This window comes from Phalacrocorax aristotelis, chromosome 1 (assembly GCF_949628215.1).
Source record: "Phalacrocorax aristotelis chromosome 1, bGulAri2.1, whole genome shotgun sequence".
Lineage (NCBI taxonomy): Eukaryota > Metazoa > Chordata > Aves > Suliformes > Phalacrocoracidae > Phalacrocorax > Phalacrocorax aristotelis.
In genome coordinates, this window is record NC_134276.1 from 85149157 (window position 1) to 85174296 (window position 25140).

The following is a 25140-nucleotide window of genomic DNA, read 5'->3' on the forward strand; positions in this document are numbered from 1 at the left end:
ACCACAACAGGTAAGTATAAATTTAGGATGTAAGGACCAGATAATTTAAGTAGCTACTGCCTCACAGTTCTGTTGTTCAACAGAAATATCCACTCTACCTATTTTCTGACATACTAAGCGCTTAGGGAGGTTTAGAGGGGCATTTTTATTCAGCGACTACACAAAAGAACCTAAAGGTTCCCCTTGTATTATGAAGCGTTTAAGTTTATTTCCCGGGAAACCAGAAACCGGTATTTCGCAGGCCTTTGCTCGCGCCAGTTTCAGGCCGCCCTGCAGCAGCGCACCAGCCGCGCGCGGCCCGCACGCGCGCCTCGCGGCGCGTGGGAAGGGCCGCCCGCGCCCCGCGGCAGCACCCGCCCCTCCTCCGGCACACGCGGCCGCCCATCCCCTCGGCAGCAGTCCTTGCACCCGGGCAGCCCTCGCGCCGGCGGGTCCGCGCGGGGAAGGGAAAGGCCTTCGCCTCGCCTCGCCCCGCCCCGTCCCGCGTAGGGGCTCCCGGCCCGGAGCCGCCCCCCCGCAGCCCCGGCTGCAGGTGCAAACCGCTTGCCGGCAGAGCCCCTTGCGCAACCCCGCTTGCCGGCGGGCGCCCTGCTTTTCCTTGGGGACAAGCGGCTCCGCCGACCGCGGGTACCACCCCGCCGCGCTCAGCCCGCCGTCACGGCCGCGCCGCGCCTTCAAAGCGATGACGAACGCAATAACAGCGCGGAGGGAGGCGAAATAAAGCCCCCGGCGGGTAGCGGGCGGCGCCTACTCCGACCCCAGCCGGCGGGACCGCACCTCCCGGCAGGGCCGGCGGCAGGCCGGGCTGAGGGTGGAGCGCGGGGGGCGGTGCAGGCCGGGAAGCGTGGTCCCGCCCCCCGCGGGGCCCACGCGTGACTCCCCCGGCCGCCCCCGGGGTGAGCGGTGGGCGGTGCAAAACCCTCACGTGGGGCAGAGGGCTGGGCAGCGATTGGCTGTCGTCGGGAGAAAGGGGCGGGCCGTCGGGGAGAGGTTCCGGTGTCCCTGGGTCGGGCAGCTTGTTTGGATGCTGCCGTCACATCATGGCGACGCGCGGAGCGGAGGCAGCGCGCGGAGGAGGCAGCGCGGCGGCGGCGGGACGGAGTCGGCGCCACAGCCAGGGCGGCGAGGGCGAGGGGGAGGCTGCGGTGGCGGCCCCGGCCCCGAGCGGCGGCCAGGAGGTGAGGGTTGCTGCTCTTCCCCTCCCCGCCCCACCGGTTTGTGGTGCCTCGTTCCCCGCTTTCCCCCGTCCCCACGCGGCCTCCGCGCTCCGTGGCCGGGCGCTCGGGGCTGGGGCAGGCAGTGCCTCCCCCCACTCCGCCGCCGCCACCGCCTCCCCCGCCTTCGGGAGCCGGCGCCGGGGCAGGCCGGTCTCCGCTCCGCTTCTCCCGGGACCGGCGTCCCGTCGCTGCAGCCGCCGGTGTGCGTTGGGGGGGGGGGGGGGGTTCGGGGTGGTGTCTCGGCGTCCCTCCCGGGGAGCCGCGCTGGCCCCGCGGGGACCGGGGGAGGCTCCCTTTCCACACACACCCCTCCCTCCTCCGGCGGAGAGGGCGGTGGGGGAGGGGCGGTCCTTGCCTCGCGCGCGCGGCGGGCCGTTGGGGGCGGCGGCGGCACGTGGCGGGGCCCGGTGTGTGTGTTGGGGGGGGCTGTTGCGCCGGCCGGAGTCTTGGCGGGGGGCCTTTGCCGGCCGTCCCGGGGGCCCCGCCTTCCCCGGCTGGTGGAGGGGCCGCGGCCCGGCGGTGTCGGGCGCCCCCGGAGCCTCCGCCGGTGCGAGCGGCGTGGCTGAGGTGCGAGTCGGGAGCGGTGTGGGGGGGCGGGCCGGGCCGGAGCCTGCCGGCGAGGCGGTTGTGTCTCCTCACCCTCCGGAATAGGTGAAAAAGGCCTGCTTCTTTCTCTCTTCCTCTGCCCAAACGCGACCGAAAGCACCGGTGTCCCCGGTGACTTCCCAGTAACTACTGGTTTTGTATCCGTGTCGTTTGGAAAGCCTAAAAAACGTGTGCTGGGGCACCGGACAGCAATGGCTTCACATGTGCTGTAATTCAGCTGCCGTATTTAATACCGGCGCTTGGCGTGGCAGACCTGCCTCGGAAATCTCACCTGCCGCCTCTGTCCTCACAGTAAATTCAAGTGGCTTTTTTGCGGTGGCTTTTTTTCTGCCGTATAAAACATAACAACATCCCAAAAATAGCAATTGTGGTGGTGATTGTTTATTTTGGCCTCTGCAGAGAGGTTTAGGAGGCGATGGAGGTAGTTTGCCTCAATGAAAAAAACACTTCTGCTTTGTGTTTTTCTGAATTTTTTTACTAGGAAGTGGCTTGTAAGTAACTTTAGTGCCCACTGAAAGCAGATGATGATGTTTAAAAAAAAAGAAAAACAAATAAAACAGCATTTCTGTATGATGTAGTATACCCACAATCAAATAAAATTTAATTTTTAACAAAGGTGAAATGTGACAGGGAATATTAAGTGAATTTTACTACTATTCTCTTTTTTGTGAATGAGAAATCCTACCGCAATCTCTTGCAGATTTCCCTCCCCCTGCCTTGGTACACAGGAGCTTCTTTATTTTTAGGTTCCTTGTGACCGGTTTGCATTGGGAATTCAGAACTTGTCTACCCTGGTTTTTCCAGAAACGTACTCTGGATGACTAGAAAACTATTAGGTTTATAGTAAAGAGGAAGTGAAACCTCATGGGCGGAAGTGATTCAAGCTATATTAAATGTTTTCTGTATTAGCACCTGTGTCAGATGCTTGCATTAAAAAAGAGCAGGTGAAGTGTCCAGCACTTTGCCTTACATGTGAATGCACTGAAAGTTTCCGCTTAAGCTTTGGGTTCTTCCAGTGAAATATTTGCTAGACTTACAGGAAGTGTTTTTTAATGTTTTAAGCTTAAATAAGGAAGGGGTCTTTTTTCAGAGCACAGAGAAGAAAAATGATACAAACCCAACCTCTTTTTTCTCTGAGATTGTTTGAGGTAAATAAAAAAAAAAAAGTTACTTCTTTTAAAAGCAGGAATGTTTTCTGTGTCGTGAGGCCACTGAAAGAACAAGAAGCATGGAAAGGGTAACAGAAAAAAGTAAGGCCTGTAAGCTGGGTTCATGTGAGAATGCGTCTGAACTGTATCTTGACTGTAAAGGCAGCAGTATTAATAGTGGAATTCTATAATGTTGACTCTGTATTGAGTTTTATAGAGATAAAATACATATTTCCAAAGTAGATATTTCTTAATTGTGCTGCTGTTCTGTTTGTACTTCTAACCTTGCAATGTTGTGAAACTGATTAACAGTACAGCAGGTGCCTCAGTCTAGTATTCTGGAAATAGATAAATGAGTGCATAACTTTTAGTGTAATGAGAGAACAGGGTGAAATGTCGGTTTGAAATGACTTTCTGATCTCACAACTAAGATCTTAGTTCAGTGTGGAAGCCACCTCAGAGGCCATCACGTTTTCAGAAAGGTATAATTAGACTGCATGATCATTTAGGTCAGTGAGCGTTGCATAGAGAAATAACATTAAGCTAGTCTTGTAGTCACAAGCACCTGAATTATTGTGTCTAGACCGGTGGATGAAGGTGTACCTGCTTCTGCTGGTTCTGGCTGGGGTAGAGTTAATTTTCTTCACAGGAGCTAGTACAGGGCTGTGTTTTGGATTTGTGCTGAAAACTGTTGATAACACAGGGATGTTTTCGTTACTGCTGCGTAGTGCTTACACAGAGCCAAGGCCTTTTCTGCTCCTCACCCCACCAGTGAGTGGGCTGGGGGTGCACAAGGAGCTGGGAGGGGACACAGCCGGGACAGCTGACCCCAACTGGCCAAAGGGATATCCCACACCATATGGCATCATGCTCAGCATATGAAGGTGGGGAAAAAGAAGGAAGGGGGGAACATTGGGAGTGATGGTGTTTGTCTTCCCAAGTAACCTTTATGTGTGATGGAGCCCTGCTTTCCTGGAGGTGGCTGAGCACCTGCCTGCTGATGGGAAGCAGTGAAAGAATACCTTGTTTTGCTCTGCCTGTGTGTGGCTTTTGCTTTACTTGTTAAACTGTCATTATCTCAACCCACGAGTTTACTCACTTTTCCTCTTCTGATTCTACCGGGAGCAGTGAGCGAGCAGCTGTGTGGGGCCTAGTTGCTAGCTAGGGTTAAACCACAACACTGCTATAAAATTCAAACCCAGATTTTGTGACGTCCCAAAATGTTAGTTTTTTATGGAGAAGTCATGAATAAAATTACTGCTAGGAGTGATTTTTCAGCACAATCCAGTTATGTTAAATGAATAATTCTTGTGTATCTGTTCTGAGGAAAGAAGTACACTACACATACTTTCAAAGTAAGTTTTCCTGTGTTAGCAGGTAAAAGTAAATTGCTGGGATGCGGGAAGCCTACAACTTGGTATAAGCTACAAGCATTTATGAGAAATATGACACACTTTTTGCCAGAACATTTCTTATGTAATTGGTCAGGATAAGGGGTATAAGGCTTTTGTTTCCAGTTGCATGTGTGAAAAATTTGAAAACGTAGTCAGCTGAATGATGTTATTCAATGGTCTTTTCTGGAGCCTGATGCTGAGCAAATGACTACATATTTGCTTGTGTATTTAGGTCGTCTTACAGTTGTGAAAATCTTTATGTGCATATGTTTGTTCTAAAGCTTTCAGGATACTTTTTTGAAAGTATTGGCAATTCCAAAGGCTTAAGGTTGGAAGAGCCTTTTCACAGTACAGGCCAACTGCTACTGTGGGTAGCGTAGGAGATGTTTTGACAGATTAATGCTAGTGCTTAGGCTTTTTTGGGGTAATTTGCTAACAGGTAGGAGAAAAAGGATGTTGGTGTAGCCACTAATTATGGTTTCTTTTAATAAGAGGTACAGAGTGTTTTAGGGAAAGATTGAGTGTGTATATGCACAGGAGTATAAAATATAGGTATGTCAGTCTACATAGTACCAATAATAAGCACAGTGTATTTTAGGTAGCACTGCATGTTACAGACTTTTGTAGGTACAAGAACAAAAAGTCTGTTCATGATACATTTGGCATGGTAGGATAAGTTCTGCCTAGGTGTCTGTTTTGTCCTTATGTGCAGTGTGTGTTACTGAAGTAGTGCTGTTGGAAGTAAAGCTGGCTTAGGCTCTTGTGTTCATAGCCAGTTTCATAAAGAGGATACTGATCTTGTACTCTAATCTTTTAGGTATGCAGTAAGGGAGAGCTTTCCTGATGTGCACCTGGTTTTTTTTTTATCAAGGTACAAGTTGAGAGAACAGAGCAGAAGACTGAATGAAAACTTTGGGGTGAGCAGGAGCAATGTGACCAGTAACTCTTTCCTACAGGCATCCTCAAGTTGTTCGGCCTGTAACTCTATCCTAAATAGCTTAAAGATGATACGCTTATTCAGAAACGTCAATATCTTCTAATAGGTGGTTTCACAGCTTAGGTAGGTGGCAAGTGTCTTATTTTTTTTAATGGTAGGGTTTTGAATTTTTATAAATAATTTTGAGATTTTATGAAGTGGCACATTAACTCTGCAACGTACTGTCTTTCACCTAGAAAGATTTTCAGTATGTGACAATCTAATTCTCATCCATCAGCTTATAAGCCACCTATTGTTAAAGCTGGTTAGAAGCTTGAGGTTGGAAGCCAGCTGGAAGCTGAGAGAGCATGGTAGCACCTAGAAAAGGTAGCGGTGATTTCAGTAGAAGGTCTCTGGTGGGTGTGGTTTTGTTTTTATTCAGTCAGTACTGAATCAGCACTATTATACAATGTGCTGTTGGAAGTGCTCTGTTCTGGCTGGAATGTTAAATTGAGAAGTTCACTCAATGATGAGCACGCATTTGAAAAGATAGAGGTAATAGTTGGGATTGTTCTGACCATTGTCTCAGTAAGGGGGGCAATTCCAGTGATACTAATATGGTTTAGTACGTAACATCCTCAGTGTGACGTTTATTCTTGCTATACTCAACTTTTGAAGCTTGATACAGATCAGATCTGAAACTATCTGTAGTTGAAGTGTTTTAAGAATAAATTGAGTGTAGGAACGCTGTTTAGACTCCTGGTTGTGTATTTAATATCTCAAGTGACAGCTAATGTAGAGAATTCTTTGTTAGTTGTAATTGGGAAATCATCTAGCTATTAAGTGTTTGGCCCCTGTCAGGCAATAGCAGACGCCTCTGTTTAAAATGGAAAACAAACGTTTTTCTAATCTGGGGTAAATGCATTAGAATTCTAGTATGTTGTGCCACTACTGTCAGTTTTGCTGGAATTTACGGACTAAACTTGATAGGATTTAACTAGGGGTGTTTTAGTTATTTTTTTGTTTGTTATCAGCTTGTTCTAGCTGCTGATGGAACCACTTCTTTAAACACAATATTCTAGCCCATGGTCATCAATTTTTAATAGTAGTATTTAAGCTAAGAAAATTGGGTATTATTACAAAAACTGTCTCTTGCCACACTGAGCTTTGGTTTTGCGGGGGCGTGCTTGCTTCTCAGTAAGCTTGGATTTGTTCCATGTTAACTGGAAAACCAGAAGAGGGTGAACAAGTTCTCTAGTTTTTTTTACAATTGCTATAATTTTCAAATGTATTTGAGATGTACAAGGCCATTTTGTGTACAACCCTTTTTTCAGTTTGGTGTTCTGATAGGTTATTTCTACGTTCTTTAATGTTAGACTTCAGAGAATGAGTCTGAAGTTCTGAAAATCCTTGAGGGTTTTTTGCCGAAGGATAGAGAATACTGAGAGTTGAGAAATTAATATTATAAAGAATTGGGCTGACACCTAATTTGACTATTACAAAAAGCTCTGCTCAATTAATGAGGTGGTGGTGTTCGCTCTAGCAAACTTCCAGATGCTTTGGAATATGCATGTTAATTGCCAGCTCTGAATTGACAGGCAGTTAGGCTACTACGATGGCTTGCTAGCAGAGGTGGGCATTTCGCAACTTACTGGTCATGTGTATGTCCCCCTAGAAACAGCAGAATTTTTTCAGATGAAAACCAGTGAAAATTTCTGGGCCATCTAAACCTGAAGCAGTGCTTCTCATGAATGTTGTCTTGCTGATGGTGTTCCTGTACCTGAGTAGTCAGTGTTAACTATGTACCTGTGGTGAGGATAAGGTATTCTTTGTTTAGTTCCTTGTGCTCTGGCTGTGACCTTTTTAGTGACTCTCATGCTTTGGCTTCTTTCCAGCCATCATGCTAGCGCTCTGGTTGGTAAGATTGCCTATTGCTGTTCAGTGATCTGGGTTGAGGTACTGATCTGGCTATAAACTCTGTCAGAACAAGTTGCACAAATGTTCTTGCTAGCACAAGAGGCAGACATGAAAAAGGGGAATGAAATGATAAGAGAGCTGTCTGGGCACTGCTGCTGTTCAATGTGTAACTGCTGCCAGCCAGGCCTTCTCAGCTGCTTGTTGGAGTTACTGACAATTTTGTGCTCTGCTCTCAAAAAGAAAACTTTGAGTCCGTTTATGGATTTCAGAAAGTCTGTAAATACCATGCCAAATCAGAAACTTTGAGTTTAGACCAGACTTTCCCTACGTTTTGCCAGGCTTCTCAGGCACAAGTATCTGAATAGGAAGTTCACGTTCGGTGTGATGGAAAAACTGCAAGTTTCAGCTGTTGTGTTGGTACCGCAGTTCTACTTGGGTATTAAATTGTGTTCAGATAACTGATCTGTCCTGTCTTGTCAATGTAATGTGACACAGTATCGTCAGCTTCTGTATGAATTGTGGTTTTTGGAGAAGGTCTGTGCCGTGGTTTCAACCATTAGTATCTACAAAAAGGCTAAGTGAGCTCTGCTGTTTTTATGTATCGTGTCCTTTCTGAAGAATATCTATGTGTTTAGCTGACCCTAAACTGGGAAGGGTAAGCCTTTCACATGCCAACAGAAACCCCATAGTTTAAGATGATCTAAGGAAAAAAAATATGTATTCTACAGCTCTAAAGTCAACTGTTAAATGTTGGGGTTGGTTGTTTGTTACAGCAATTCAATTACTGCATTACTGTTACAGGCATCTATCAAGTACGTTGTCTGATGTGATTGGAGAATAAAACTGCAGTGTGTTTGTATTTGTCCATAAAGCAGGTGCATCATTTCCATGCTTGTTAAGAACGGTGCAAAGTGAATCTTCCTTGATACGTCAGAAGTTGCTCCTTAATGCCTATACAGATTATTTGCAGTTAAAAAGCTTGTTGTCTTTTTTAAAGGTATTGTATGAATTCCATCTTCTCAAGAACAAATCTGCCTTGAGAAGGTCTAAAGGGGCTTGCTTTAAATATAGAGAACAACTAAGCTGTTGTTTTTTTTACAACGTTAATGCATATTTGTTTAATGATTTTTAAATAATTCTTCCAAGCACGATGAACAATTTGGGAGTTGCAAAATATCTCACAATATGTTATTAGTGTTGGCTGTGTTCCTTTGATGTCGGCTAATTCCTTTTGAAGAGGAAAATAGTCCATCTGTGCCGAATATAAAACCCAGTGCAAACTCCTGGCTTTAAGAATTAGTGCATTTTTAATATTAAAATATAAGATAATGTGAAATTATCTTGTGCTCAAACAGCATAACTGCATATAAACAAGGCCAGTTTTCATAATGCCTTGTGACTTTTTAAGGGAAGTTACTTCCATTGAAAACAAATCCATGAGAATGATCACTTTACTTTGGCAATAAGGTGAGTTCAGCTCTGCTTGTCACACTTTAACTCTGTATCCATATTGCATTGCACATGGACAGAGAAATACCCAATCACCTCCAAGTATTGTCCTGAGTCCCAGCCTCTGTATTTTAACAAAACAAAAAAAGCCCAACCATACACCTTTGCAGTTCTCCTCAGCCTTATGTGTGTCTGAAAACTGAGAATGTTGCTCTGGCAGTTGAAGGCGGACTCTGATAGCTGCTTAATATGCTATAGAGCGGTATCATCAGGTGTTCTCCTCCAAAATACGGACATATCACTGCAGTGTTAAAACAACTGGTGATGTTTAACTTCTTGGCTAAATGATTAAACATTTTGGAGTTTAAGGAACCTTTCAAGAAAGTTCTGTTTAATTGAGAGGAAATAATGGATTGTTAAAAACCACAGGTAGTAGGATTCCAAATCTGAAGCCAGTTAATACTCATTTTTTTGGTTATTTCATAGATGTGAATTTTAACAACACTTGAAAAATGGCTGTGTTCCTGTTTATCACTGTTGTTATAGCAGCAGATTTTCTCCAGTCATGAGCTGACAATCATATCTGTCATTCCAATTGAAGTAGTTTCAACTCTTACCCTACATATGTTATCGAACCTACTGGGGCTAAACCATGACAACAATATATTTCTATGGATTTCTTTAGACTTCCTAGCAGGTTAATTTTTACTACTTTTTTGCAGTATGTGAGTTATTTTAAAACTGATATCTTGCCATTTTCTGAAACTAATATGTAATACGAGTTGTTTTTAGTAAAGGTGTCCTCCTGTCTCAATTTCTGTACCTTGTTTTTCAAATAACAGTACATAAAAAGCTAGTTAAATTTAGTATACTTATTGTTGATTTGTAAGATACATTTTTAAGAACTATGAGGGAAGGATGTTTCCATTTAAGATTGTGTGCTTTAACACCTGGGATGATAGCCAATTAGTTTTGGAGCTTTAAGAACAGATTTGCATGTGAACATTTAATTTCTAGAGTAGAAACATTTTTGCAGTAACAAGGTATCAAAGTTGTTTCGTAATACAGTAATTAATATTTTGAGCTGTTGTGAGCTGTTTTCTTCATCACTCGCTAGTCTCATTCATTATTTATATACCTGTCTTGACAACAGTAAGTATCAATTGAATGGTGGAATTCTACTCTTATTTGTCCGTGCAAAAGAAAGGTGTAAGTCTTCATCTTAAGTGTGGCTGCTTGACTGTTTACTTCCATTTCTTCCTTTCCCTTCTGAAGTTGGCTGGTGGTGCAATGGAAGAAGCTGGATTTCAGGAGATGGGAATGAATAACCAGGATCAGCTGGTGAACAACAAGTGCAACGAATTGTCTGATACAGCATTGCAGCATGTGCAGTCCAACTGTTACGGCCTGGAAAACACAGGCGCACTGGAAGAAGCAGAGTATATCACAAAGAACAGAAAGCACCTGGGGTCCACGTGCTGCTCTCAAGAGTCTCGTGAGGAGACTCCTGGGAGAGAAGAAGCCCGTACTGATCCACCTGATGGCCAACAAGATCCAGAGAATGAAAAACACAAAGAGAAGACTTTGGGTATGTTCTCTTTAGCATTTTGATTTTTAAACAGCTTTAATATTTTTCATAAAATAGCTATGCATTTTCTCTGTCTTTGTCTCAAGTTTACTTTGTAGCCAAAACTTGTCATCTTTAACAGGGTATTCTGAGAAAATGTGTACTTCTGCTTAGGAAAAGACAGTTCTTAATGCATATGTAAGAATCCTTCCACTGGTAACGCTATTTTACAGGAACTTTAATAATAATGTGGTAATCACTAATCAGCTTTTTTAACTTTTCGGTTGTTGGATTAACTTCTAAATTTGGGATTGTGGTGTTCAATGCTACCAAAGCACTGCTGATATTTAAATTCCAAAGGCTTATTAAAAATGCTTGTGTGAATATCCTTTATTAGCAAAACTTAACCTTCTAAATTTCACTCTTTCAGATTTTTCTTTTTATCTCTGCTATTATAAATTATGAAATATTTTTGTGGTTTCAAGATGTAAGTAACTTTTGCTCTCCAAGTTGTGTAATGGCACATAGGTAAGACAAATTTATTCTTACTGTGATGACTTCCTGTTCGTCATCTGTTTGAATTATGCAGTTATTAAACCAGAGAACAACTTAACTCACTAATTTCTCATGGTTCTATATTTTACTTTTAAAGACAGACTGCTTTTCTGGTATGTTTTGTCTCAATATTGTTGCCTTTCATCCAATTCGTAGGAAAAGAAGTGCTATTATTAATGCAAGCCTTGAACACACTTTCTACTCCAGAGGAAAAACTGGCAGCTTTGTGCAAGAAGTACGCTGATCTGGTAAGTAATTTGTAAAGATAACAGGAGTTATTCATGTGTTAATATTAACTGTGGAATGCAGGAGCTTCTAATACAGGACAGTTAACAATTTTGAATGTTTCACAGTGTTGGTAGGAGGGAAAAAAACCACTCTGGCTTATTATAAGTATTGCTTCGGCCAAACTTGCATGTAGTCACTTCACTTCTACATGACTGCCTAAATCCAAAGGAAAATAGGTTATGATAATTTTTTGATAACTTGGTGCTGAAGCATAACATTAGGATTAACAGAAAAGCTAATAGTTTCTTTTGGGACTAATTATCTCCTTGGGTTTTGTCTGTTGATAATGCTTTTGTGCTAGCATTTTATAATTTATACCCTTTAGAATAAAGGGAAAGAACATACTGTGATTAACAAGATTTGGGAAAAAAAGTTCAGTTACGCTTAGCTCTTTGGTGATTTTTAGGGGGTAGGGGAAGTTGGAAAGATCTAGGTTTAATTTTGCTTGGTGCTTTCTGATCACACAAAGCAATGGATAGAAAAGTATACGTTTCTTCAGTAACAAACCAAAAAGGCAAAATGTTAGCAGTAATTGATCATAAAGTGCATTCCAACCCCAAGTAGGAAAAAGGATAACTTATTTTCTGAATCAGTCAATGGCAAAATTGGGAGGGGAAAATAGGCTCATAAGTTCACTTTTCAGAATGTGCCTGGAGACAAAAATGCTTTGCTTGTTCATCTTGAGACAGGGACAGGCAAGAATGGAAAGACTGGAAATACTGTGTTTATATATTTTCCCACCATATTTGTAGATATAAAATGAATGCAAAACTAAAGAGATAATTTAATAGCTTGAAAAAAGCATAAGATTTGCCTTCTGTAGATGTTAAGTGGATTATAGATGAAAATGTTTCTGTGCAACATGGCATAACTCTTGTGAAATAAATTTATTTTTCCTTTGAGGTTAATGTCTCCAGAGCTTTGAGGATGAGCTAGCAGGTAGTCTTTTTACTCAGAGGCAATACTAATTACTTAAGAATAGACATAGATTAGTTCTGTTTAGGAAATCCTGAGTCCTTCTTGGAGGTCTGTTATGTTTTTGCTTCGTTTTCCTTGCTCTCTCACATGCACACTCTTGTTCACGTGAGTGAATTTCCTCAAAAACCAGCAGCTTCTTTAAGAAGTCATTTCCAGTTTAAATGAGAAACACTAATACTTCCAGAGTGCACCTCAGGATGGGGAGCCCGCCTAAAAACTAGCTTTGATATTGTGAGAGAAAAATGCAGTAAATTAGTTCTTATGAGCAATTGCTTGTGCATGTGATGCCTTTTCTATTTGAGGGAACAGCTCCCATGACAAATCAGTGATGATGATGATGGCCTACATGAGGAGCTAGGTTGGCACGAATTCCTCACTTCTGCAGAAAGAAAACAGACTGCACCATCTTCACTTTGAGTTTTCTCAATGAAGGAAAGAACTCGAAACAATTAGGGATTATTGTCATTTCCTTCAAGAAGCTTGGCAATCGGTAGAGACATGTTCACATTATGTTTTTTCCCCTCCCAGGAGAGGGTCCATAGGCCATAGGCAAAGTAGGCATTCACAGGCCATAGAGAGTCCCCATCCTAGAAAACCAGTTGCTTTCCCCATGGTGCTCAGAACCACTGGGGAAGTTGGGTGGGAGCTGTCCGAGTGTAACAATATTTGTTTTAGCTGAATGAGTCTTAGAGATACTCTGTTCCCCTTAAAGTTTAGGTTGGATCTGGTGGTGTTCCTTTTAAGATGCATTCTTTTCTTCATGATAGCGGTGGTGAGCCACTGGCATAGGTGTCAGCTTTAATGCCAGCAGAGGTTTAAACTGTTTATGACAGTGCACCTACAATGCTTTTTTTCTTTTTTTAAAGATTCATCATCTTTAAAGCTCACTGTCAGGTTTTTCAGTGGTGTCTCATGAAAAGGACTGTACAATAAAGGTAGGAATGCCTCCCTCCTGGCAAAAGATCTTCCACAATTTTTTTTCCTAATTTGGAATCTATCAGGAGATCAATTTGTGATGCAGGAAGGTTTGCATCCTTGGGGATATGTCTCTCAATGGCGTACTTTTACAGGCCTGAAGGTATGCAAACAGCACAGCCACTTGAAGTGTTTTTTTTCTTCTGGCCACCCAAGAAAAGGGCTTTTTATGTTTGGATATCAAAACATTTCCGTAACATTCCTTTTCTCTAAACTAGATTAAATATATATTTAATGTACTGTTGTCATGGAGGTCCTTAACTTTATTCATTCTTCTGTGCTTCAGTGTTATTTTGAGCTTTTTCAGAACACCAGCACTGTATTCTTCTGTCATGGTGATGTTCCTCATTGCCGGCCGCCTTTTCCTGTGGTGTCCCAAGGGCTGAGGCACTATCTAATAAGGAGCAGTGTTACACTTAACATTGTTCCCTTCTTTGCAATAGATCAGACTAAATAACATGGTTTCTTGGGGAGCCCAAAAATCACATGTGATACAACTTACACTCAACTAGATAATGCAAGAAACTTGCATTCACTGGGTATTCATAGAATAGATTTTGAAGTCAGCACAGTATACAAAGTTTAACACTGTTATCGACCATCTAAACAACCTAAAGGAAATAGAATAAAAGCTCTGTTTCAAATGGTTGAGACTATAGATCTCTTCAGTCATCAAAGCCTGGGCTGTGCAGCTTTAATAGTATTTGATTTGTCAGGGCTGGTGGTTGTATCTGTTCCTTCCTGAAATACCTTAGCTTTTTACAAACTTGTATCTATTACTGCTTCCTTTGGTAGGAGCTCCTGCTGACAAGGAAGAACTCTGTACGCAGTTCAGTGGCTTTTTCTTTCTGATATTAAGAACAAGTCCTGTTGGGTAAACAGCTGTGTGTACCTTACAGATAAGAGTAGAAAAAGTTGTGACTTGTTGAAAAGCCAGTCTTAGCTGGCTTTTAATTGTATCTGCCACATTCTCCTTCTTCAGGGCTAGTTCTACCCCTGTAGCTGAATGTAAGCAGATAGCCCATGGTCAACAGGTCCATGGTCCCTGTTCCTCAAAGGCAAATGTCTGTTAAGTTGGAATTTGTATTTTTTTTTGTCTTCTGTCCTTACATGTTTAGAACTGTCGGTAGGATGATGGGAGTTTGTCTTTAAGATCAACTTGGGGGGTCTTAATGAAATTTTACTTCCTTGCTTTCATCTGAAATGTTTGAAAATTTGTTCAGTCTGCTCATCTAGATGCATAAAGATAGTTTTGCCTATGTTTATTTAATAAATATACTCTCTAATGTTAGTTGGAGGAGAGCCGGAATGTTCAAAAGCAGATGAAGATACTGCAGAAGAAGCAAGCGCAAGTTGTGAAGGAGAAAGTCCACTTGCAGAGTGAGCATAGCAAGGCCATTTTGGCACGTAGCAAACTGGAATCTCTCTGTCGGGAGCTTCAGCGTCATAACAAGACTTTGAAGGTTAGTTTATTTATGTAAATTACTGTGCCAGTGGTGCCGATCTTACTTTTTGATTGCTGCTTTTTACTTACCACTTTGCCCATTACCTCTACCTGCAGAAGACGAGTGGCATGTGGCGCAAGTGTACTTGATTTTAAGGTAAAGAATATGGGGATAGTTCAACTCGCTATTTTTTTTTTTACACCCCCTCAGACTGGTTCATAGATCATAGTACTTTGTTTCTGGGAGCAGTGCTGATGACTGCTGGAAAAAACAGCACAAGTGAAATACCCTGCCATTTCATGCTGCTGCTATAAAAAAGGGCTTAATCCTGTCAGAATATAATGGATGGGAATGAAATAGAAGAGAGCAAAGAGAATCTTGTCTGTGATGCTTGTAGGAAATTTCATTATAGTATCAATGCTGTTTTGAACACTTGGGTAATTCTTACACTTGTAAAGGTATTCATGTAGCATCTTATAACACCAGTGTCTGAGTAATGTTGGTAGTGGTAAGGACAAGATGCTGTACAAGTTTTGAAATTTCTAGATTTAGTTTCATGAGCGTCATACAGGCAGTCAACATAGCATATGATTGTGGCTTGTATTAAGCCTGGCACTCTGAACTTGAAACTCTTCAGAAGAGAATTATTGCCATTGTTTTGACTCAAAATATGAAAAAGGTGCAGGGTTTGGCTTGAACATGTTAATATTATCTCATAAAAGGAAGAAAGCATGCAGCAAGCGCGCGAAGAAGAAGAAAGACGGAAAGAAGCAACTGCACACTTCCAGATTACGCTGAATGAAATTCAGGCTCAACTGGAACAGCATGGTATACACAATGCCAAGCTCCGTCAGGAGAACATTGAACTGGGGGAAAAACTGAAGAAACTCATTGAGCAGTATGCGTTGCGAGAAGAGGTGCTTACATTATGCTTCTAATGGGATTCTGTTAGTTCCTTGACTGTAAGGATCATATAACTACTTGAAGGGGAGAAAAACCACAAATACTTTACAGCCATTGTGTATATATTTTAAATTATTTTTTACTTCACTGCTGTGAAAAATTCAGTAGCTATTTGGCCTACTATCTGCCTTTCCTGTCTGGTTTTGCATATCTAAATTCAAGATGCATGGAAAAAAATCTTTCACAGTGAAAGCAGTTGAATAGAAATAAGTTGTCTAGGGATTGTGGAATCTCTGTCTTTAGAGGTATTCAGAACTCAACTGGGCAAGGTGTGATCAGACTTTGAAGTTGACCCAGATTTGAGTGGACTAAATAGCTTCCAAAGGTTATTTCCAACATAAATATGTATAAATATTTGAAGTTCTTTTAAATTATAATTTCACATTATAAGGGGAGGAGGTATAAGAGTTATTCTCAGTCTTATTTGTTTTGGTTCATTAAGGTTGGGGGTTTTGGCAAGCTCCTTCGTGTATGTAGGTCTTCTTGTTGGCATAGAATCAAAATCGGCTATCATGCTTTAAGAATATATTTGGAGTGGTGTCATGGAAATGACTGTATTTGAGGGCCAATGGAGCTAGCTTTAATTGGCACCAGTGTGTGAGCTAGCCAGTCTAAGCTACAGTAATGGAAAACAGCCAATTGTCCTTGTCAAAGAGAGAACTAAGTTGCAAGGAGTTCTACAGCTAAGATTAGTTTTTAGTTGGCATAGGAGGTTTGGAATATAATTTCTCAACTGCATTTGTTCCTTTTTTTTTTAAATCTAGATCAGTTGGAAAGCTCTCTGTAGGCTTTAGTTCCCCACCTTTTGCACTCATGGAATACTTGTATCTACCATGAGATAATTTGGGGAAGAGAAAAGGTAGGATGCTGCCTTTTGTGCTACTTTACAGATGGAAGTAAGACTGCAACATTCAGTGATTTGTGGAATTTCATCAGCCAAATAAACTATTGTTGCAAACATTGCTCATTTTGAGCTTTTTTCAATTATGAGGACTAGAGCTTTTAGATGTAACAACACAATTAGGGTTAGCGGTAGATACACCAGCATTAGAAGAAAGGATGTAGGCTAGTTGTTTCAGGATTTTTGAAATGCCTGGTGTGAACTGGCTGACAGTATTGTACCAATTTAATAACATACATCTGTCTTCTGTGAAAGACAAAAAATGTGTAGCTGTAATGTATGGCAATAACAGGAGAAAAAAAAACATGTAAAACATTTTTGCATGAAACTCCTAAGCGATATGCGTCTCCCCGTACGCATACACTTACCCTAATTGACAAGTGCACTGTTTATATTGGACTAATACAATTTTCTTTCTTCCTTTAGCATATTGATAAAGTGTTCAAACATAAAGAACTGCAGCAGCAACTTGTGGATGCCAAACTTCAGCAAACTACGCAACTTATTAAAGAAGCAGAGGAAAAACATCAGCGAGAACGGGAGTTTGTAAGTGAATTCTGTGTGTTAAGAAAAATAATGAAACCCACCAAACCAGATTTTTCATGATTTAAAGCAAATATAGCAAACTGAGGGAACTCCTTTGCAAGTTAGGATGGATTTCAACATCAAGATGGAGATTTAAGTGTTGCGTATGTGTGTATGATGCCTACAATATTAATCTCCATCTTCACAGGCAAGTAATGTTACTGTTTGTGTTCGCGCCGTGAATGTGCTGGATATCAGTTAGACTTTTCTTAGACTGGGAAATGTCTTGAGCTGAAACATCAAAAGTACTTTCTTACTGTCTTGTAGTTGTAACTTCTGGTTTTGTGCTGTAGAAAAATAACAAATGCAGAATAAAGCGTATGCTCTTCTGAACTATCTGTCGCCAGAACTACGCCTGGTGGTTTATTTGTATGTTGATTAATTGGCAGTTTACCTGCAGACTTCCAAGAAGCTAGCTTCCAATTAAAAAATACTTAGGTGAAGATTTTTTTATGCTCCTCATGTGTTTAACTTATAGGCAAAAGCCTTGCTTTTCCTGTATAATCTTAAACAATCATCCAGTGTTGGATTGTTCTATGTTACCAAAACATAATTTTGGAATCGTAAACTGATGAACATTTCTTCGAAGATGGCTCTACAAAATGGTGTCAAGTTGAAGCAAAATTGAACTAGCCTGTAAGTGTAATATTAGTAACTAGAGAAATGGAGGTGGAAAATAAATTAGAGAGGTTACAAAACAGTTAAATTACATACTGTTCATTAATGAACTACTCATATAAATTTAGCAGTTCAAACTTGCTACAGAAATAGAAACATTGACTCATGCGACCAGTTAGAAAAATGACTCAATAAAAATAATTTCTGCATGCCAGCACATGCTTTAAATTATATCTGAAGGTATAGTATACTAATGAAAGACCCATGTGACCAAACATGGTTGGGTGGCCCTTAGGTGATGTTAACCTCTGTTCATTTTTAATTGTAGATCAAGTTCTTTAAACCATTCTTAGGAGTACTTAATCACATGGCGTTTTGCCTTTTTTTAGCTGCTAAAAGAAGCTACTGAGTCGAGACACAAATGTGAACAGATGAAGCAACAGGAAGCTCAGCTGAAGCAGCAGGTATTTTTTTTTAATGGAGTGTTTTTCAATAACAGTTGTTCTGAGGAAAAATACCAAGAGATTTGTGATTGTAGTGAACATAACACAACATATGAAAAAACCCTACATGTTGTTATTCAATAGATGCAATATACTACTTGTGAAAAGTACTTGGTATTTTTTAATTAAGTCTTTCATTTACAGTAGGTAACTCCTCAGTAGTGAAGCGTGAAGTACAATTAGTAAAGACTTGACATTTTTTACTTACTGTTTAGTACGTCTGGAGAGTACTTGTATGGGAAGGTGATAAACATGGAATTGCTGGAGTCGGTATCCTTTTAAATTAATAGCATTAATATTACAACGCCTATACAAAAGCTTAAGAATCTATTTATTGTGGCTACTTCTTTACCATTCCTTGGCTTCTCTGAAACTGTTTTTCTCTCTTCCAAAGGTATTTTTAGCTTTTTTTTGATAGCCATCCAGGACCACAGACACCCTTGTAACTACAAAGAGTTGGGTGGGGATTTTTACCCATGTAGGTTTTAGAATTTGTTCCTTGCTATTTCCATCCTGTCCTGCTGTGGAGGATTAGGAGCAAACAAATTTCACGTTTATCCATGTAGTTATTCAGGTTTAGTAACCTAAAACTGAGTGTCTCTGTCCACAAAAAAAATCACTCTTCAAAATGTTTTCTTGCTGTAAATGCTACAGCGAAATCCTCTCTTGAGAGTGGAGAGATGGTCTCCAGATTTTGTGCTGCGGTTCTGGATCACTTGCAGTCATTGGCCACACGTGAGCTCAGCACGTAAGGCAAAGGGACATGGTAGGTTCAGCTAATGTCATAGCATCTGAGAAGCACTAGCTATCCCTTTTGTTGTATGCCTCTTCTTGCTTCACTTTTGTGAGGTTTTGTATTAAATCTCCTTGCAAGCTCTGTTTTATGCTCTTTTTTACGCTTACTGTACCTGATCCTTTTCCAGGCTTTCTAACAGTGTGTGTATGTGTGTAGCAAAATGTAATTGCATACACACATCCTCCTGGGGTGTCCAGTGACTTGGACTTATTAATATCCAGATTCTCCCAAATAGTTTTTTGCTGCACTTAGTCTTTGGTGGGTTTTTTTGCAAGCTGGTTACCCTTTATTTAAAATCCCATTGCCTTATTGTTATGCTTTTTAGTGTAACAATGGATATAGTTTGTGGCTTCCTGGGGCAAACAGATTCTTTTTTGTAGAATAAGATGAGAAAGTTCAGTCTTAATAATGGCAGAGAGTCATGATCTACTCTTGACAAGGTAGGCTAATTCCTGTTCGGAAATTTCCTCTACTACTAGAGGAAAGTACAAAATTTCTGTGCTCTGAGTTGTATTGTCCTGCAGCCTGCAATGTAAGAATGGAGAGAACTGATTACTCTTCAGATAGGATAAGAATTCACTAGTAAATGGTCATGTATTCTCAGAACATCAAATCACAATACTGGTAGTATAAGTTCTTTTAATAAGCATAACCCAATTTTTTTTGTGTGGAAAAACTGTTAGTTAACATTATGCAGTTCCTTCTTGATGACTGACCTTGTGATGAAGGGCAAGAAAATATTTTGTCAATGTCCTTCACTTGTTAAAATGTGATGTCTTTTCACTATGAAATGAATTCCTTGTCAATATTCACTTTCCATGATTTGTGCTCACTGGACAGATTTCATAGGTTCTGAATGTGTATTTTGATTTCCTGAATCAATCATGTTTAATTTTGTCCCAGCCTTGGTTGTTAGCTTTGGCTGGTTAAGGTGGAAAGGTTGGTCTTTCTGAAGTTTAATTTCACTAATCATGTGCTAAATTTCCTTCACATTAAAGTCCACAGACTTTTTTTTTTCAGTGGGGAAGGGAAAATGAGATAGTGATGAACTGTGAGGTCTTCCAACATTTTTATTAAACATAATATCCTTTTTTCTTCAGAATATATTACTGTTCTATAAACATACATAATTTGAATAGCATGGTTTCAGACAAGCGCTGCATGCTCGTCAAATGGAAATCGTAGGATAGTATAAATGAGATAAAAAAGTTCATCTAGCATGGAGTTTCATTTTCCCTTATACAAATACAAAAATATTAAGGTGCACAGCTGTTCAGATGAATGTTCCTGCCTCTTTCCCAACAGCTTTCTCTTTACATGGATAAGTTTGAAGAATTCCAGACAACCATGGCAAAAAGTAACGAACTCTTTACAACCTTCAGGCAAGAAATGGAGAAGGTACTTAGAGGATTCCTTAGTTTCATAAAAAGCAATATAAAAACGCATGCTCGTACTGGGATGCATTTTAGATTTTATAACAGTTTGCCTTCTGAAAATATATGGAGTATTTTGACATTTAATTTGGATGGTAAGATAGGGCATAAGAATTTGTCATATTATGGAAAGAGTTATAACTTTTTCTGGTTTTGACATGCATCATATCTAAATCCCAATTTCAATGTTTTATCAAAGGCGTACGGCACTACTCAGTCCTTTTGGCTGTGCTTATGTTTTAAAACTTATTTTCCTGGAGCTTTTTTATTAGCTGTATTTGAAGGTTGCTAGCCTGTTTCTTTTAAGAATCAATCTTGTTTTCTTTGAATGCAGAGTCTGTATTTGTGGGGTTGGTTTTGTGCAGAAGGACTTCTCTGAAGTAACTTGTTCAATCTGGACTTGGAAAGTAACACTAAAGTTGAATTACTCATGTAAACCCACTTATGTTGCAATGTAAGCCACAAAATTAAGTCTTTTATTTATCTTTTATAGATGACGAAGAAAATTAAGAAACTAGAAAAGGAAACGATAGTGTGGCGTACAAAATGGGAGAACAACAACAAGGCACTTCTGCAAATGGCCGAAGAGGTAATTACCTTTTAAGCAGCAGTATGGCTAAACTAGAGTGTGTATCCTAGAGAACTTCATACAGTTTTTCAGTTTTAGAGAACTGAAAATAATACACAGTAGCTGGTTCTTGGATTGTCTGCCTTATGTTTTCTGTTGTGTGAATGGTACTGTTCTCCTCAGACATGGAAACTGAAAGTGTGCTATGTAAATCTAGACTCGTGACACAAAAATTCAGCCTCATCTTTCCTTGCTTACTGTTTAATTGGTGGGATAATGTGTATGAAATCATACAAGCTGAATGAATTGATTGTATTTAATATGCTGAGCAAAGTTCAATCAGTGCTGCAATAGAAATCTGTTTTAAATATGCAAGACTGACATGAAGGAAATAACCTGTGTGTAAGGGATCTGTTACTTCCCTGCATTGCTGCTGCTTTTGAGGTCATATGGAGCCATTACTTAATTGTAGTCCAGCAAGAGAAGCGCTAAAATAGCTTTCACACAGGCCGTAGGCAGGCAGTTCTACCTACGCTGTCGAATGTCCAGTTCAAGTCTATCAGGTATGACCTTGCTAAACCATGCTAGGTCATATAGGTTCTGCTATAGCACTGCTTATCTTTCTCTGCTCTTTTAAGGACCTAGCTAGGAGAGCCATGTTTAGGGTACCTTCTGACCTGGATTCTGCTGCTGGATTGTAGATTTCTCACTTGTGTGTCCTTCTGCTCCCTATAGTTGCCATTATTTGGATTATAATTGACTGCTTTGTGGGCCTTCTTACCAGCATCCTCACTGATACCCAGCCCTCGCTTACAGTTAGACTTTTGTAGTTTTCATTCCTTGTTTCTGAAGGTGGCGTGTCTAAGCTGGAGTGGCAACAGCCATCTGAAGTGTAGTCGTCAAGTATGCCGAGCAAACTTGCTCTAATGCAGCTGGAATTTCAGCTACTAGATAATTAAGACTTACTATGCAGGATTAAATAGTGGTGATTCTTGTCACTAGTTCAAAAAAAAAAAAAAAGCTCTGTGATCCAACTGATTTTATTCTCTTTTGTCCTTCAGAAAACAGTAAGAGATAAAGAATACAAGGGCTTTCAAATAAAACTGGAGCGTTTGGAGAAGCTATGCAGGGCCCTTCAGACGGAAAGGAATGAGCTGAATGAGAAGGTGGAAGTCCTTAAGGAGCAGGTTTCTCTCAGAGAAGCAGATGTGGATCTAGCTGTGCAGGTGTTGCAGTCCTGCACGCTCAATTCCCACGAGGAGCTGGGAACTCCCACTGACACAGAACCAGGAATCCAACCCGATGGGCAATCACGTGCGGCAAATACTTCCGAAAAGACTGGCTCAGCAAGTCCTGTTCCTGGCACTGAATCTGTAGACTAAAATGAAGTGTAAACACTGTATTGAGAGATATATTTTGTGTATAACTTTCTCTGTTGGTGGTAACTATTTGGTTTTGTGGTGAAAATTTTCTTACTTTTTCTACCATATCTGTATTTTCTTAGAACTACTGGACTTATGTGGTACAGGAAGCTGCATAGCAGCTTTAAATAGCTTAAACTATAAATTTTCCACAACTGTGTTGCACATCTGCCTCATTTTTTAAAAGAAAATATTTTTCCATAAAAGGATGCATGTGCATTCCCTCCCCACGACACAAATCACTGTCATGAAAGACCATGTACAGATATGACATCGTTCCGGGGAAAATAGTGGCAGCACGTCGCTCTCGGTTTTAAGTACAGCATTCTAGTTTTGTCCATTGATTTGCCACTGAGTATACTAAAGATTACTCATTTTTCCAGTAAATTTATCTACATAAGGATGTCTAATGGCCAGTAAAAGATGTCAGCTTTCCCCTCTAGTATGTTTTCTTATATATGAATGGAAAAGTAAAGGTCCAGAATATAGTAAAAGATACGTTTAAAGGGTTTTATGTACTTTGTGGTATGAAAAAACAGCTTTGAAATACATTAATTTGCAGCTGGTGAAACAGGGTGTACAACTTTTTGCAGACTTCTCAGGGTTGTGTTGTGAAGGTTAGTTTGGACTATTTGCCCTGCCTGTGAGCATGTTAAATATAAATGTGTGAGAAAATGTACAGCAGCGTTACCGAGTGGAATTTTGCGGTTGTGTAGCCTATTGCATAGGTGTTGGTCACGTTCTTCCTTCTTAGCTGCGGTGCGTCCATCACATGGTTATCCTGACTGGAGGAGCCCATTGCTGTCTAGACAAATATCGGGATTGTCTGAAGGGCTGGAAAATAGACACTGCTGTGGGTGTGGAAGACGCGAGTCTGTGGCATGTAGACTTTCTCTAATAGCCTTGTATGCAATGTATTTGGGCGTTGGTTAAGCGTGTACCGGTGATAACTGAACATGTAGGTTCAAATACTTTTCCTGAAGTACAATGTGGAATTTCTTGCACACTCAACCTCGAAGCTGTACCAGTTGGCAGAGTGCCTTCCCAGTTAGGTGATCTGGTAGAAATGGTACTTCAAATTCTTACGCTAACATACCACAAGCAAAGCTCCCTTGTTAATCTTAAACCATCTAGGTTTTTCCTAGAAAATTTGATACCCATGTTTTGACGACTTCTCCTGAGAGAAACTAGGACCAATGTTTATTTTTTGACAAGAGGACGTGTGAAATAACTACAAGCTACCCTTAGCTTTAGTTCCCGTGTATTTACTTTCTAGTTTCAGTTGCTGTCGTTTTAAGAAATATGAACATGTGTAGCCTTTTCTGGTACTTAAAGTTCTTTGCACTTACATGGGAGGGGATTTCTGAATCAAGCACATCTCTGTGAGCTTCCCGCCCTCATTGCCCTCGACAGTTTAGTGGCTAAATTACTTGAATGTTCAGGCTGCACTGAGCTCCTGATCCTTTTCTGTAGTAATGTACATTGAAATAATGTAGCTGTCTCTGAAAGAGTAAGGCTATGTAAGGCCTGACAAATTTGTTTTAGCTCATACCACTGAGAGGAACTGTGCAAAACTGACATTTCGTAAATGGTGGAGCAAACGGGAAGCTGGCCGTCTTTATCCTAGATATGTGCAGTTTTTGCGTTTGCGGTCCAAGCACAACGCAGGAATGGAAAGAAGGTAGCAACGAGCAGTCAGTCAAGTTAGACGCAGAGCTTTGAAATGTTAATCATGCTAACCATATGGCATAAAAAATACTGGAAAGAAGTATTTCAGAGGTGCTTTTCAAATGACTTGCTTTCTAGAATCAAACTGGTTAAAAAATAGTTGTTGCGAGAACTGGTTTTCAGCTGACACTAAGCATGAAGTAATTTTCCTGAGGAAAAGTGAAAAACTTTGTATCTGATGCATCATACCCTTGGCAAGGTAGGACATGCAGTTTTCTATTTTTACAGTGTATAATTTGGACATTTGTATATTTAACAATTCTTTCTATAGTGCTTGTTCTATATAGAGGCAAGAGAGAATTTTTGGACCCTGCTGCAAGAATATTTTCAAGGGCTTTTAGAGACATGACAGATGTATAGAACAGCAATACAAATATATTTGTTACTGACTAAAGATGTAAATGAAGCGGAATGCCCCAAGTGAAAGGCTTTCAAAAGGGGGTATCTTCTTCCTACCCTTAACATACCTGTATCATATCAACGTTTCTGGCCAAGGTGAGCTGGACTTTGCTTCCTGAAACCAGTCGATACAGTTTCATGCATTGCTTAAAGAGTGTTGTTTAAAAAAAAGTGTAAAAAAACCAAAACCCAGAACAAATTTATACGAGGGGTAAGCTCAGCACTCGAACTGATCTGCCATACAGCAGGCTCTTGCACTGCCAGTCTGCAGCCAAACTGGCTCCAGTAGGGTTTTTAAGTAAATCTGTATTAATGCCTTTCTCCTGCTACCATAAACTGTTTTAAACCTGGGCTGTAAACTGATGTAGCCTGAAATAAGTATATCTAATTGTCAAAACTCTGGGGCCCGATTGACAGTTTCACCATGATTAAGCTGCAAAAAGCTAAATTACATGTGATGCAAGACCCAAATATGTGTATACATACAGGAGTAAGTTATGGCTGTATCTAATGTTTTGTCCTTCCTTTCGTTACACCTGGTTACGTTACAGTTCAATTCTCAGGTGTTGCAGAAAATCTACCTCTTTGGACTGTAGATGGAAATAACTGTGAAAAAAGTGATGCAGAAATCTAGTTTGTGCTAAACACACTGCTTTATTTTTACAACCCATGTCTGCTTTCATGAGGAAAAATGATAAATGAACAGGCAGTCTTTGTTTTGCTTTTCAAAAACATTTTGTAGAGATTTTTCACTAATGTGAATCTGAAAT

The 25140-nt window shown here is 40.8% G+C and overlaps 1 protein-coding gene across 1 annotated transcript; it reads left to right on the forward strand.

Moving 5' to 3' along the window:
• The first annotated feature begins 981 nt into the window (after positions 1–981).
• Positions 982–24558, forward strand: TXLNG (taxilin gamma). The gene is made up of 10 exons (XM_075096303.1): positions 982–1178; positions 9923–10235; positions 10926–11017; positions 14303–14473; positions 15178–15372; positions 16746–16865; positions 17912–17986; positions 20127–20219; positions 20748–20843; positions 21884–24558. The coding sequence occupies exons 1-10, from the start codon at positions 1041–1043 to the stop codon at positions 22202–22204; spliced, it is 1614 nt and encodes a 537-aa protein (XP_074952404.1). The 5' UTR covers positions 982–1040; the 3' UTR covers positions 22205–24558.
• The last annotated feature ends 582 nt before the right edge of the window (positions 24559–25140 follow it).